Source organism: Vigna unguiculata, chromosome 10 (genome assembly GCF_037176805.1).
Source record: "Vigna unguiculata cultivar grain cowpea cultivar isolate G323 ecotype 2 chromosome 10, ASM3717680v1, whole genome shotgun sequence".
Lineage (NCBI taxonomy): Eukaryota > Viridiplantae > Streptophyta > Magnoliopsida > Fabales > Fabaceae > Vigna > Vigna unguiculata.
The window spans coordinates 48,920,093-48,935,093 of record NC_140801.1 but is presented as its reverse complement, the minus strand read 5'-3'; the positions used below and the strand labels follow the sequence as shown (position 1 = coordinate 48,935,093).

Genomic DNA, 15,001 nt, shown 5'->3' with positions numbered 1-15,001 from the left:
AAAAACAAAAATACAGAAACTACAATCAAATATTTGGAGTTCTAGTTTGACTACCTAAAAAAATCTATTTAGTTCTAAAATTTAGGCTAAGCTTATTTATATTTAAATTATAGAAGGCTATTATATCCTTAAATTCATTTATAGAAGGCTATATTTATAGTATTTGTATACAAAAAAAGAAGCAGTAAATGTACTGAAGTTCAAATTTAAGTTGTTCACAGTATTATGAGTCTAATCTTTTACTAAGTTTTGCTTGCCTCGTGAAGGAGCTAGATTAGTTTTAAGGTAAAGTTTTGATATAACGTGGAAAATGCCCATGAAAATTAAAAAAAAAAATATACTTTGCATTTGAGTTCAAAGTTAGAGTAATGCACTTTGTTAGGAAGTTGAATTTACAAGTATTTTCTTTAAAAAAAAATCTTTGATATAGTATCTAATTTTTATATATAAGTTTTGTTTTAAAATTAATTTGAGTCTGAAAATATGAAACTTATAATTATTTTCTAACAGTTTTTCTTAAAATAATCTTTCCTCAAATTTCTCTCAAAAATTCCATGTTCTTTTCTTCCGTTTATTACCCTGACATCTTATCTTTTTTTTGGTAATTGGCTACACGATTTCTGTATTGTATTCAAGAAAAATTAGTTACTTTAAAATACATTATTAGCAATAACAAGTGATTGATATAAACGAAAAATTCACTTCCAAACGTTATAAAATTTTTCTATCTAATAGCTCTTTAAATACTTTTTCATTTCTCAATATTTCTTCAGTAATCTATATATAAGTATGGTTGATTTCAAGACTTATAGTATTAATACCATTCACAAATACATGTAAGATTTTTTTTCTAAATTCGCAAATATCAACCATGACTAATGTTGAATAACAAAATTAAACATCAATTGTAAACTCTTAAAAGAAGCGGACTATTACAATTAATTGAAAAACAAGAAGTCTTGCCTGATTAGCTTATCATTTCAAGTTAATATAAAAATTCGGGAAATTCATTATCATTCAGTTTTACATAATTATCTTCAAATTTTATTTATCATAATTTTTTACGACAAAATACTTTTTTCACGACACATAAAAAACAATATCTACAATAACTTAAAAAATGTCTCAAATACATGAAAATTACTTATTTTCAATTTAACATATGTAAATTGACAAAAGATACCCAAACTTCAACGTAATAGTTATTTAACAAACAAAATTTTGATATAACCTTCCAATTAGTTATAATGGATTCCCATCACTTCTTAGAAGACTATAATCTTTTATCCCTTTGTTGACGATTTGAGGAAGATAAACACATAATATCTCAGCACAATTTTATTCATACTAAGCTATAACAATGTTCAAAAGCTCAACACAGATCTTCTGCATATTCTAAAACAAGTACCCAATTACATTCATTGTATAAAAGAGAATCTGCCAATTCTATAACACGGTAAAATTTCTAAAACTCTGAACCTAAGCCAGTTTTCTAAATTTTGTTGGGTTACAAAATGTGTCTAAACTTTCAATAGAATTCTAATCCATCCTTCTTCTTTTTTTTCCTTTTGGTAGACTGGGAGGAGAGTCCTGCATCCTCTCTGTCACCATGTTCATCCTCAAAACATGGTCTTGGATGGACAAACTTAACCAAAGTTGGTTAATCACCTATAAGTGTACATGCAAGAGTCTGGCCAAAAACAAGGGACATCTTTTCATTTTAAGAACAGTAATGCCATGAAATGGTCACTGTATTCCCCAGTTACATGCCCTGCCGGATCCTGCTACGAAAAAGGAGGAAATGGACACTGTATCCAGCAACACAGATTTTAAGAACAGTAAGTCCTCCTCTTTCAACTGTTAACTCCTCCTGGCCACAGATCTGACAGTAGAATCAGGGGCCCCTGTTGACAACCATAAAAATAAGACATAATGAAACAATCCAAGTGAATAATTTACGAGTTTAAAATCTATGAACCAACTGTGTAAAGGATTTTTACAATGTCAACCAATTAGAAATTGTCACATATGGTAATTTTGCTACTTTAACAATAATTATGACAATGTAATTGGTCTTTACACTGTCAACTCTAATAAAAGATCATGTCAGGGACTACTTTTAAGGTAATTATTGTTAAAGTTGACTGAATAAGATGCTTGCTTCATGAATCAAGGGAAAATTAGAAGAGGTAGATTACGAACAACTACCTCGAGACATGAGGTGAGGAGGGTTGATCTGGTGAAGATCGTTGGGTGTGACCACCACGAAACCTTTGTTCTTCATGTGCACCACTAGATTGACTTCCCTCATTTACCTGTGACAGTTCATTGACACCTGAGAACCCCATTGGTCCCAAAGTCCCAAACTCAAGCTGCTCTGCTGGTACGAAGCCAGCATTATGATCAAAAGGATAAAACATTACAACAGATTGCATTGGACCATTTGATGAGACACCACTTGGGTTCATGGCCGGTATAGGATACATTCCATAAGTTGCATTGGAAGAATTACTCTGTGAGGAATTTGAGCGGACTGGACCATTCTGGTGAGGAATGAAGGTGTCATGCCTATGTGAACTCCATGGTCTCTCCGCGCGGCTCTCATTTGTAGACAACCGCTCTGGCTTTGAGTTGGACTTTTCCATTTGGTTGCGATTATGGCCACGTCCAGTTCCTCGCAATTTTGAGTTAGTATTCCAATTCCCTTCTCTATCACCATGATGGTCACTTCTATCATAATTGTAATTTCCCCTTCTGTTAGTTGTTGAATGTCGATCCCGAGGAGACACCTTCTGAAATAAATTGAAAGGGAAGGTATAATAGTATAAAGAAAATAGATTTTGAAATGAAAACTTTCATTTGGTATATGCATGCATGTAGGGAAGAAACACAACTGCAGGAAAAGTACCAAGCTTCTTAGAATTTATCATACCGGATTTGGTAGGTAGGTTCCAGTACCACTTCTATAACGTGGCATATCATCTACATAACGTTGGTAAATATTGGTAGGTCTATTAGAAACTGACTGGAGAGGAGCAACAGGAACCAAACGTGGCCCATAGCTCATAAGCTGACTAAAAATATTCATGTTACCAGAAATAGGTCTTCCAGGACCATCCCAAGGATATCGACCCTGCAAATAAACAGGAGGCACCATAACAGGTGAAGGATAGATCATTGAAGGCGGATGACGCGTGTTTTGACAAAATCGGCCATATTGCAAATTTTGCCAGTGACTAACAAAGTCACTATTAAGAATGTCAGGTTTGTGCTCTGATGACTCCATAGCCACCCTTGCCATAGAATTGGAAGGGCTTGACACCTCAGGGTGTTCATATCCTTCAGATGAATCAAAATTCTGACTTGAATCACTGTTATCTGCCCCTTCTTCAACATTGAAGTTGCTTGTTGAAGTGTCAGAAGACTCGGTTGGAAAATTATATAAAGGAAGCATGGTGACAAAGGGAACAGGTGGCCCAGTAGGATAGAATGTAAACGGAAGAACCCCAGAATTATCAACTGCTCTTTGGCGAGAACCAGGACCTATAACCACTGGAGCTATAGGTAATGGAGAATCTGGTCCACTAGTCTGAGCAGTTTCAAAACTAGATATTTGATTCCTTGGAACTTGTATGGAAGTACCAGATGTGGGCCAAGTGCCTCTTTCTGGCATGTCAGATGCCACCGTTGACAAAGGAGTCCACTCTCTGCTTTCATCATCCACTCGGTTAGATGAATTTTCCGAAACATTCTTACCCTTCCCATAAACAGGATTTTGAGATGGCACTGAGGGAGCGTTTTTCCTCCCCCTTCTCTCCCTCGTTGATTTTGAGGATTTGACTGATGATCCATCCCAGGAGCTTTCAGAAGGGGTCCTACTCCTGAAGGAGCTCGAAGGAGGTGCACTGGATAACTCCGAAATTGCTGTTCTATCATCAAAATAAACCTCATTTCTTCGGCCATCTTGGAAATGAAAATTGTCAATATGCTCTTCTCTGGTTGACCCTCGGTTTTCTTTAGTAAACTTCTGCTGAACTCCAGCAGAACTGTTACTGTTGGAGCTGCCTACCCGAGATGGCAGGGCAGAGTTGTAACTACCTGAAGTAGACTGTTGCCTATCTTCTTGGGGCATTTCAAGATTTCCATTATCAACTTCAACCTCACTTGCAGAACTCCTTTCCTGTTCATGCCAATAATCATCAGCTTCTGTTACATTCGCCTCAACTGAATTGAAATTTTCATGGTTAGTTTCAAGTAAATCTTGAGGATTTGAGGCCATTCCTATGCCGGGAAAATAAGGAGTCAAAGGGGGGATGAAACCTTGAGGAAATTGCATATTTGCACCCCAAGGAGCCTCGATAAAGGGAATGTTACCCGTGTTTCTCTGAGTATATCCCATCGACGCAAGAATGGAAGGTGGAAAGTGAAATGGTAGGTGACCAGGTGCAATATTCATAGGCACATGATTCTGACCGCTGAAACCCTGAGCTGTGGGAGATGCCATCATATTCAAAAAGTCCTGCTCCTCTTGTTGCATCATCTGCATTCCACCTGCACCAGAAATAGGTGCAAACTCTTCTCCCATTACACCTGAGCTTGACTCATCATGATTACTGTTTGAATCAGCGGCATTTTCAAGAACTCGATGAGATGAGATGTGCCTTACAGATGACTCATCCATTCTAACAGCTGCATCAGGTTCAACATTCTTCCTTCGACTATTTTCCAACTTCACAAAGGAACTCTGGCCTTTATTACTTTCTGTTGCTTTTGTATGTCTTCCTTGGATAGGAACATCACCATATGAGTCTGTTAGCTCAGGGCTAGAACGTGTCCTGGCAAACAGGAACCTTCCCTGAACATCACCCACTAGGTTATCAGCTTTAACATTTCTCTGACCTTTATCAAAATGAGTACCTTGATTAGAATTAGTTTCCCGCCTAACCTGATCAAAGGTCCTTGAATTATTTTGGCTTCCATAACTCTTTTCATTCTGAGTATGTGACACTGCAGAAACAACACTTCCAGATGTCTTTCCAGATAATAAATTACTATACTGAGATAGAACACTTTGTGAAACATGTTCGCCTTCAGTAGATTCATGATTAGAGGCATTATCAATTTTATGGTTATTGTTCCGGAGATTGTCAGACCTCTGTAATTGGTCATGACTGGATAAACTCAAACGCTGTAAGTCAACGGTTGGAACATCAGGCCTTTCCCCACTTCCATGTCTGTCCCAAGTGTTCAAAAAGAACTGATTCACCTCAGAAAATAATTCCTCCTCGGGGCAATCAAGTAATCTAGCTAGCCTTTTTGCCCCAAATGCAAAGGCACTGCGTATCCTAAAGAAATTACCTGGTTCATTTGTACCATGCATGCAAAATTAGCAAGAAGACAAACAGATAAGAAATAGTTAAGGGGAACTAAGAGCAAACAAATGAAATGCACATTTAACTACAGCAGGACCAGGATGCATAAAGTTGCCATACTCTCATTGTTGGTTACAATTAGATAAACACAACAAAGGTTTATTTTTTCCAATTCTAAAATCCAAATGTGTGCCAAAAGTATTGGAAGCTACAAGCAAATACAGCACCAATTGTCTATAGTATGCCCAGATTTCTATTTACCATATATGGGAAAGAAGCCATAAGAATGACTCCCAATGAATATAGAATTAAATCGCCATGGACATGTAGGGAAAAATGCTAGTCATTGAGAAAATGATAAGACATGTATACATATATCTGCTTGAGTTTTATGCACTTTGCATTACACATATATTGCATAAAATATACATAGAAAAACAAGAAAAAGGTAAGGATCTCCAAGATATCAGGAAAGACAACAACAAAAAGGTAAGGATACTACACTACATCAGAAGAGACATTCATGTTCATCCATAGACAGTAACCACACTCCATCCTTCCATATGTCTTAACTCTTCCAAATTCACAAAGTTCATATTGAATATATTGTTGCATTAATAACTAGCAGCAGGGACATATCAATAAGAAATGAACTTGGCCAAAACTATAATCAGATAAACAGATATAAATGTATGAAATGAGCCAAACCCAAATTTCTAGAAACCAACACACCTTTGCTGACACTACGACCAAGGTTATTGTTGACACGCAAAGGATCAATAACATTGAAATGCTTGGAGACAAATGGTTGCCCCTGATTTTCTTGGCCACCAGGGAAAACAGCATAAACTGAGCTACAGGCATCGAGAAATAACTTGCTGAGTAGTAAATCTCCACCATCTTTTCGAGGAGGTTCAGCTATGGATGATGTTAGTGAAGGAATAAGAAAACAATCAATACGTGAAACAAACCTAAATCAATATATGGACAAAAGGGTCTTTAATGGGAATGCAACTACCTGTCACATCTGGGAGTGAACCAATAGGTACTGGGCCCCATAGACTTACACAGAAATTATCCCAGTCAAACTTACTAAAGAATTCCAAAAATCGATACAACACCTATGTAAGAAAAAACGATACCATGTCAAATTAATCATCAAAAACACAAATAAAATAAAGCCATGTAATTTCTGTTACCTCAAGTGGTCCAGCAAAAGAATTGTTGTAAACATGAAAAATGTAAAGAACCAAGGTCTCTAAAGCATAAGTTGAGATAAGTCCATGGTGGGCACCAAGTATTCGACTCTCGTAGTAACACCAAGCCTTTATCAGGATAATACTACGCTTGAATAAATGATTTTGATTAATCAGATTATCAACCTACAACAACAAACTCATTCTTGTAAATCCAAGAAAAATATAATACTGCTGATGTCACATTTTCAAATGATACATTGTTAAGCCTATGAGATGCACCAAATTACCTCCTCAAGAAAACACAGGGTACACAAACCTCCAAGCTGGTTAAATGAAATGTCTACTACAATATTCTCAACAAGACACTTTATAATTTTTACCTGCAAATAAAGGGCACAACAAAAAAAAATCTTCAAAATCTAAAGCAAGCCAGACAATTAGCAAAATTAATAACAGTTAGACACAAATAACTAGTAACTTGTCATTTTCAATTAAAAGTATTTAAAAATGCCTAATCATACTTAACAGTAAATGTAAAGTGTGAAAAATTAATTCAGGAATTAATAGTATAAAATAAGTGTTTCTCAAGCTAGCAATCTATCCCTTATTATACATACTCAATCATCTATGATCATGAGCTTTTGATAAAATCTCACATAAAGAAAGTCTCCGACTTGGTAATGGATAACATGGACTCCCCTTACTCTGATAATATGAGATGACTCATTTTACAATATGTCTTAAACCTTGTATTTATCGTTATTATAGTACCATAACCAGGCCTAGTGTCCAAGGACCTTAAGCTTCTGCAACATCCCACACCACTTCAAATATATGCAAATGACCACAAAGGTTTTATCCTTGGTGAATGTGAATGCAGAGTAGAACAAGACTTTAAATTGAAAATAAATCCAACAAAAATCCAAACTTATACACGTCACAAATTTCTCAACCAGATTGAGAAAGCAACTATATTAACAAACCATATGATTAATCAAAGCACAGAGTGACATGAAAGTTCAACAATTCTGAAGATTTTCTGTATTAGAGAACCTACTTCGGCCTGGATGTACTGAACTTCCTTGACATGAAACTCTGCATTCTCATTCTTCTCCTCATTCTCCAGCATGTCACGAACTTGATGTGCCCATGTCTCCTTCAGATTTTGATTCTTACTGAATGCTGTTAAGTCAATATCTCCATCAGGCAAATAAGTTTTGAGGGGAACCGACCCAAAAGTGAACACCTGTAATTGTAAACAATCATTTAGATAATAATGTGTAAGTACAACTTCAAGTTAGCATCAATAATACTACTGGTCTTCCACTGGATGAAACAAAGAAAACCATGATACAAAATACTCCTCAATCACCAAATTAAATTTTGAAAAGGCACGATGCAGAGTTATTCCCTAAGTGGGAGAATACACTTGCACTACCAGAACAAAGATTTCTAACCACAAATTGGAATTTCTGACCTAGCACCGCTCCATTTAAGACTTGCAACAGCAGGATACTGCTATTAAGTACTTTCATCATGCAATAATGATATCAAGATTGATCACAGCATCCTTTCACAATTTAAATATCATAGGATAGTCATAGCCAAAACAGTGGATGACTTACTACTAATCATAAGATGCAACAGATAAACCACAATAAACCAACCTGGCAAGGGAAGCACTTCATGATCAGCCGTTGGACATAGTCAGCAACCGCATTTCGGCGCTCCTCAGAGGGTGGATTAGGCTGAATGCAGGCAATAAGCTCTGCAGTCCTTTGCTCGGCTTTCAACCACCGCTCCGAGTCAAGCACCTGTATCACGGAGGCAGCTTCATTGGGCAACAAACCATTTGGCAATAGCCCACTTGGTGGCTGTGCCCACCCTTCATGTTCTCCCATGCAAGCCTATGTTTCAACACTCCCAACAAAACCTACCAACCCAAACCAACACGCCACCACCACCACAGTTCCTTCTAGATAACCCCAAAACAACCAATATTCAAAGTCACAAAAACCCAATAAAGCTTGCAGCGATAGTTATTATCTCAGGGTTCTCCCGCAGACTTCGGAAGGGGAAATAAATATTTTCCCCTTGCACAACAAACAGACCAAGACGGAACTTAATTCCCTCAGTAGTCAAAACGCATTAAACAGTAAAAATAAGGAAAAAAAAAACTGTGAAATTCAACAAACCAATTCTGGGTATTACCCAAAAATAACACAGACAGATGGAATGGCACAATCTCAGAGAACCCCACCAAGCACCAAACGAATCCCCAAAAGTTACCAAAATCAGATTTTGCAAAACACCCAAATGAATCAAACAATAAGAGAGTTGCTTGGCTGCAACAAGAGAAGAGTTTAGATGGTTAAAACCCTAACGGAAAAGGTTGAATCCCAACACAGTGGAAGTGTAGGGGCGAAACAATAGCGTAGTGTTCAAACCCAGAAATGCGTAGAGGAGATGGTGGGCATCAAAATATTAGGTGGAAGAAAAGTTGGAGTGCGATCAAAAACGGGCCTTGGTGCAGATAGAGAAAAGGGTGCAAAACGAGGGGTGGTTGTTGTCTGTGAAATATGAATGATGAATATTAGGGATTGAAGAAGTAGGCTACAAAAGGGGTTCCGCGTTGAGAGAGGAGAGTGTTGGTGTTGTGAATGTTGTGCATTTAAGGGGTTTTTGTTTTCGTTTTTTGGTTTACAAAAAATTTATTGGCAAACTGAGTCTGTGAGGGTGATAATAGAATCTTGTGAGATAGACAATGAAAAAAGCAGCACAGAGAAAAGGAAAAAAAAAAGGAAAGAAATAAGTAAAAATATTCAGTTATTCATTCATTCCCCTATTTTCAATAATTTGCACCATATTATTCCTTTTTATCTAAATGGGAATTGTTTTTGTCACCTGAAAACAATGTTCTTTATAAGGTCACCAGACCCGTTACCCAAAGCCTAGCCCGTTGTGGGTTTCTGTTTCGTGCTTTGGGCTGCACTACTCTAACTTCAAAGTTATCAGCATTCACTACTCTAAGTTCATCATTCTTAATTCACACAGTGTAAACAAACTCATTGAGGAAAAGGAATTAGGTTTGTGATGTGAATGTTGTAAATTATAAACATCAATTTCAGAAAACCGCATCCAAAACAAGGAATAAACACATTGCTATTATTAGATAGTTTATGGCAATTTGGTTTTTGAAAAATTTAAATTTAAACTGGCAAAAAAGTTTAATCTACAGAAACTAATGCCTTTTTATTTTATCATTACTACTAATTATTCATTTGATTATGGAATTATTTGAAAAGGAAAATAATTACTGATTTCTGCAAATAAGAAACAACTGGAGCAAATTGGGAAAGTAAGGAAGGAAAGCTTTTTTTAGAGTATAAGAATAGAACACAAGAGACATTTGGTAGAAAATGTGTAGTTTTCTGGATATTTTTACCTTTGAAACTAAATTGTCTAGTTTCTTTTAGCTTCAAACTACTACATCCAAAATATTTAGGTTTTAAGATTACCAGAATGTTTAAAAAGTATCTTAGGTGTCTAATTTTTACTGGGTGTGCGAGAAAATTAGATTTTGAATTTATTCGTGATAAAGTTTAAACATAATTGGTTTGTTGAAAGAAGAATTTGTTGAAGAGAGAAGATAGCACTGATACTTCGATTTAGGTTATCTATTCGTGTTCAACACGTTTTGTATATGATACTTTAAGATATTTTACTGATATTTATTAATGAAGTATTTGATTTATAAGTGAACAATAATTTTATAATGACATTAATTTATAACTTTTTATGTAGACAACTTTAATATTTATGATTTTAATTTGGATGCACATGATAACAATAATATATTTTATCATGTATTTAAAATTTATTCTACATTTTTCAATATGCATATATCACGTATCATATCCTATTATTTTTAAAATAAACATATCGGCGTGTCGGATATGTATCGTATCCAATCTCCGTACATATCTGTGCATAATAGATTCTGAACAAGTCGATTTATAACTTATGTTAACAAGTGGATTTAAAGTATAATTCAGTTTTATAAAATTTACTATAAAATTCACTTATAACAGTTTTATAAAATTTACTATAAAATTCACTTATAAGATAATGTTTACACTTACTTATATATTATATATAAAATCGTCTTATCTGTAATCGATGTGTTTGTGAACTTCAATTCAATGGTATTCTATGTTTATTATTATGACATTCATCTTACTGTGAATGATGTGTGTATTAATGGTGAATGGAACTTTCTAGCAATGGCCACCCAACTTTCACCTTAGTTGAAATTGATTTTGGGAGAATTTCTTTGTGATGATGATATGGAGATTAAACCATTTGGGCACCAACATCTAACTGTATTTAAGACAGACATTTTTACATACATGGAAAATTTGTCCAATGGTAGTAATGTTTTTCCAATTTAGGAAAAGCCTTTTTCAAGTACCATTTATCTTCACTCTTTTTTTCATACTTGACCACTTGTTCCCCCTTTTTATAAGTTTAAAATATTTGTTTTGATATTTTGTCAGTATATTTGCTTTGATAAGTGACTTGATTGGGATTTAACATGTGTTCCCATCATTTATTTAGCTTATATAGACTTGTGTTGTTTTATTATTGCTGCATAATGGAATCTGAGATGTGTTCAAAAGTGAATTTTAAGATACTCTATCTAAAAATATCTCTATTAGAATAACTTCAATTTAGCACTAGAGTTTGATAGATTACCTTTTATAAGTATTTAAAAGGAAATTCTCTTTTTTTTTTATTCTTCATATATTAGATGTATAAGTAAGTTGAGAGTGATTATCATATTTTTGTATTTCTTTTTATCTATAGTTATGCAAGAAATTGTTTTTTCTAACTTTTGTAAATTTTATTATATTTTGGAAGTCAAATCATATACTAAAATAGGTTATTATCTATTTATTTTTCATTGTTTTTAGAGAAATTGAAATTGAGAGACTTCAGAAGAGACAAGTCACTCCTGAGAATTCTAATTAATGAATGACACTTGAAGAAGATAATTCAAAATTTTGAATTTTATTGGAAAGTTGATAGTTTCAATGAGATAAGACTTTAAAATACTTTTAATTATCATGTCATGTTATGAATGTTGACTTTATGTTCATGCTTTTTCTCCCACCTCTATACTTCATGTTTGTATGATTTAGTCATTTATGCTTCTTCAAAGTTTCATGTCATTGGAAGAAGTTTTGAGAACTATAGACCTAATGTTGAATAATGAAGAATTTCATCTTGTACATAGTATTTGTTGTCTTAATCATCATTATTATATTGCGAATCTTGCACTAAAAACACATGGGGATTAGAGTTTTATATTAAGGTTTTTTATTATTAAAAAAATAGGCTTTGAGATAATTTTAATGTTTTAATGAAAAAGATACGATAGAAATTCTGAATTCTTAATAACTATTGAATTGATTTTATAAAATTTAATTTTAATAATTTTTGTTAGGGTTAAATATGTTTTTAACCTATTAACTTACAATAAAAATGAAAATGAATCTAGCTTAAAAATTTTAGTGTCTAAGCTTAAGAAATATATGTGAATTTAATTCTTTTGATCAAAGTTTGTTAAGTTTTAAGTTTATTTGACGTCTCAAGTTCGCATTACATGATAATATTTAAATTATTTACACAACACATCTCTTCTTTAATGAGAGTTAAAAGTCAAAAACATATATATATATATATTTTTTTTGTTATCATCCATTTTATATACTTATATGTTATCTAAAGTATTATATCTATCCTTGTGCATTATTATATAAAGAAGATTTTTTCTTTTGGTGTATATACTAGTATATAATAATATTATTATATTATATTTGCAACTATCTATAATGAGATTCTCTCATTCATGTTCATAATTATTTAATCCTACTTTACCCTTTACAACATAATGTTTTTAAAGACTTACTTTAACATGTCTTTTATAAAATTACTCTAACAATTTTTTTTTTCTTATATTCATTAATAGTTATTTTATCTTATTTTCTTCATTTATTCTACTTTATCTTTAATAAATATATATTTACTTTGTAAATTAACTTAGTGATATTATAGTATTATCACCTATAGTAGACATTCGCTAAAGTTCACAATCATTTCAAAAGGGAAAATTCTCAGATAAATGATTTTGTAACTTTATTTTTAGACAAAATCATGAAAAGTCATTTGACGATTATTTTCGATTCGTTCACTATAAGTCGATTGACGATTTTGTAAAATGCAACAAAGGGTGAAGAACTCACCTTGAGATCAATTTAACTGATCATATAATAAATAAGAGGAATTTTTCAACTAGCTCATATTGATAGATATCACTTTATAATGATTTGAAGATAACATCACACGTTGGTCAACTTCAACTTCGTTCAGACAAGTTTCAAATTCTATAGCATCGGATTCGATACTAAACTTAAGGCGATCTCATTCATGATTTGTTTGATATCTTGTAGAGTTTATTATATGACTAATTGTTGATAATATTTACTTTATCTTTTTTATTTAAATTAGTTTTTAGGAAATATTTATGTTTTAAAAACAATATTTCATTTTCAGAATTAGAAAATCAAGATTGAGATGTTATAAGTATTTTATTATTTATATTCTGTTACATTATATATATATATATATATATATATATATATATATATACTAAATTTTATTTTATCTATAGTTATATTTTTAATTATACTTTTCATCTTTATCCTTTTAATTAAAACTCTTAAAATTTACACACGTACGAGTTGATGTCTATGCTTATGCTGATATTATGGTGATGTATAATATAATAAATCAATTATAACAATAATAAGAAATCACTAATGAATGTCATTTTTGTGTTAATGAAAAATTAAAGTTCATTAAATAAATAAAGTATTCATCCAACTCCAAAGAAATATTGTTAATCCATCTTAAAATAAATATTAGGAACTAAAAATAGTAATTTAAATAATGATGAAAATAGAGAAAAAATTTTTACTTGAAACTAACTTAAAATCCATAACGTTTTATAAGCATTATTTGTAAACATTACTTGTTACTTTATTTATTTGTATAGTCATAATGCTAAGAATCATATATTTCTAGTATATATATATATATATATATATATATATATATATATATATATATATATATATATATATATATTAACATATCATCATATATTACAAAGTAATATTGGATGCACAAATATAATTTCTTTTTCCAAAGGTACTTTCACGTGCGACATTAATCGTTCCAATGTTAATTTTAGAATTACGTAACGTTATTAAAAAAAAACCAATAATAATATCACTTCTAATTTCTCAATTAATTCAGATGCGTCTCTTCGGTCTCTTTGGCCTATCAGTAGCTAAGATCACTTCCTACTTCCTCTCTTATTTATGTCTTCTTTTGTGCATATCACTAACATCACACACTGGTAAAATATATTTTGTGATATGCCAAAATAAATTAGTTCAACTATTTTTTAAATTGTAAGTTGAAATTAAGCTTGTCAATGTGAAACTAGTTTGCATTTCACCATATATATATATATATATATATATATATATTATGTGAAAAACATTAATAAGCATTAACACGTGAAATGATACAAATGTCTTAAGTATGTAAAGTTTGATAAGGAGGAAACACATAAACCCTGAACACCTTTACAACCATTCTCATTTGGAATTTAAATTTTCATTTATTTCCTTTCATTTTCAGAATAGTAAACTGAATGCTTAAGTATATATTTGGTTCTTTTATTTAATTTTGTCATCATTTTTGTGTTTGATTAGATTCTCATTTTTGACAAATTTTGGTCAATCTAATCCTTTTTATTTTTTATTAACTTTATTTAAATAGTTAACTTTTGTGAACAGTACATGCCACGCGTCAATCACCTAATATAAGTAATAAGGGTTGATTTTTGTAATTTATAATCAAACTCGTGGAACATAGGAAATGCATCCTTTTGGATGATAAAAAAAATTGATTAGTGAATTTTAAATAATTGGACGAAAAGTAATACGCAGCTTCCCACTTATTTGTTTATTATGTCCCACTAACTTGCCTATCTGATTTGACCTATTTTTTTTTTTCAAGCCAGTCACCTAGTGCAAATAATAAGGGTTGATTTTTGTGACTTATAATCAAACTTGTGCTACATAGGAAAGACATACCTTTGGATGATAAAAAAAATAGATGATTAGTAAATTTTAATAAATATTAAATTGTACGAAAAGTAATACGCAACTCTCCTTCTATTGTTATTATGCTCGACTTATTTGTCTATCTAGTTTGACCTATTTTTTTTCAACCACCTAATGCAAGCAATATGGATTGATTTTTGTAACTTATAATCAAATTCGGGGTACATAAGAG

The 15,001-nt window shown here is 32.4% G+C and overlaps 1 protein-coding gene across 4 annotated transcripts; it reads right to left on the bottom strand.

Moving 5' to 3' along the window:
• Window positions 1-1,314: 1,314 nt before the first annotated feature.
• On the bottom strand, window positions 1,315-9,316 carry LOC114167155 (uncharacterized). Of its 4 annotated transcripts, none has more exons than XM_028052141.2 (10): window positions 8,239-9,316; window positions 7,629-7,817; window positions 6,859-6,951; window positions 6,572-6,754; window positions 6,391-6,493; window positions 6,105-6,290; window positions 3,094-5,358; window positions 2,933-2,982; window positions 2,209-2,789; window positions 1,315-1,904 (listed from the first exon to the last, which is right to left on the bottom strand). In XM_028052141.2, the coding sequence occupies exons 1-10, from the start codon at window positions 8,470-8,472 to the stop codon at window positions 1,895-1,897; spliced, it is 3,894 nt and encodes a 1,297-aa protein (XP_027907942.2). In that variant the 5' UTR covers window positions 8,473-9,316; the 3' UTR covers window positions 1,315-1,894. The 4 variants fall into 4 exon arrangements, with proteins under 4 accessions (XP_027907942.2, XP_027907941.2, XP_027907940.2 ...); XM_028052140.2 differs by having other exon boundaries at window positions 2,209-2,792; window positions 8,239-9,315; XM_028052139.2 differs by having other exon boundaries at window positions 2,933-5,358; window positions 8,239-9,315.
• Between the last annotated feature and the right edge of the window lie 5,685 nt (window positions 9,317-15,001).

Bases quoted from the DNA above. Each gene is read 5' to 3' on its own strand.
- LOC114167155 (XM_028052138.2), bottom strand. From the start codon at position 8,472: ATGGGAGAACATGAAGGGTGGGCACAGCCACCAAGTGGGCTATTGCCA. The intron at 6,952-7,628 runs GTAGGTTCTCTA...CTTTATTTGCAG, and splicing joins TTCAGTACATCCAGGCCGAA to GTAAAAATTATAAAGTGTCT. The intron at 2,793-2,932 runs GTATGATAAATT...AATTTATTTCAG, and splicing joins GAACCTACCTACCAAATCCG to AAGGTGTCTCCTCGGGATCG.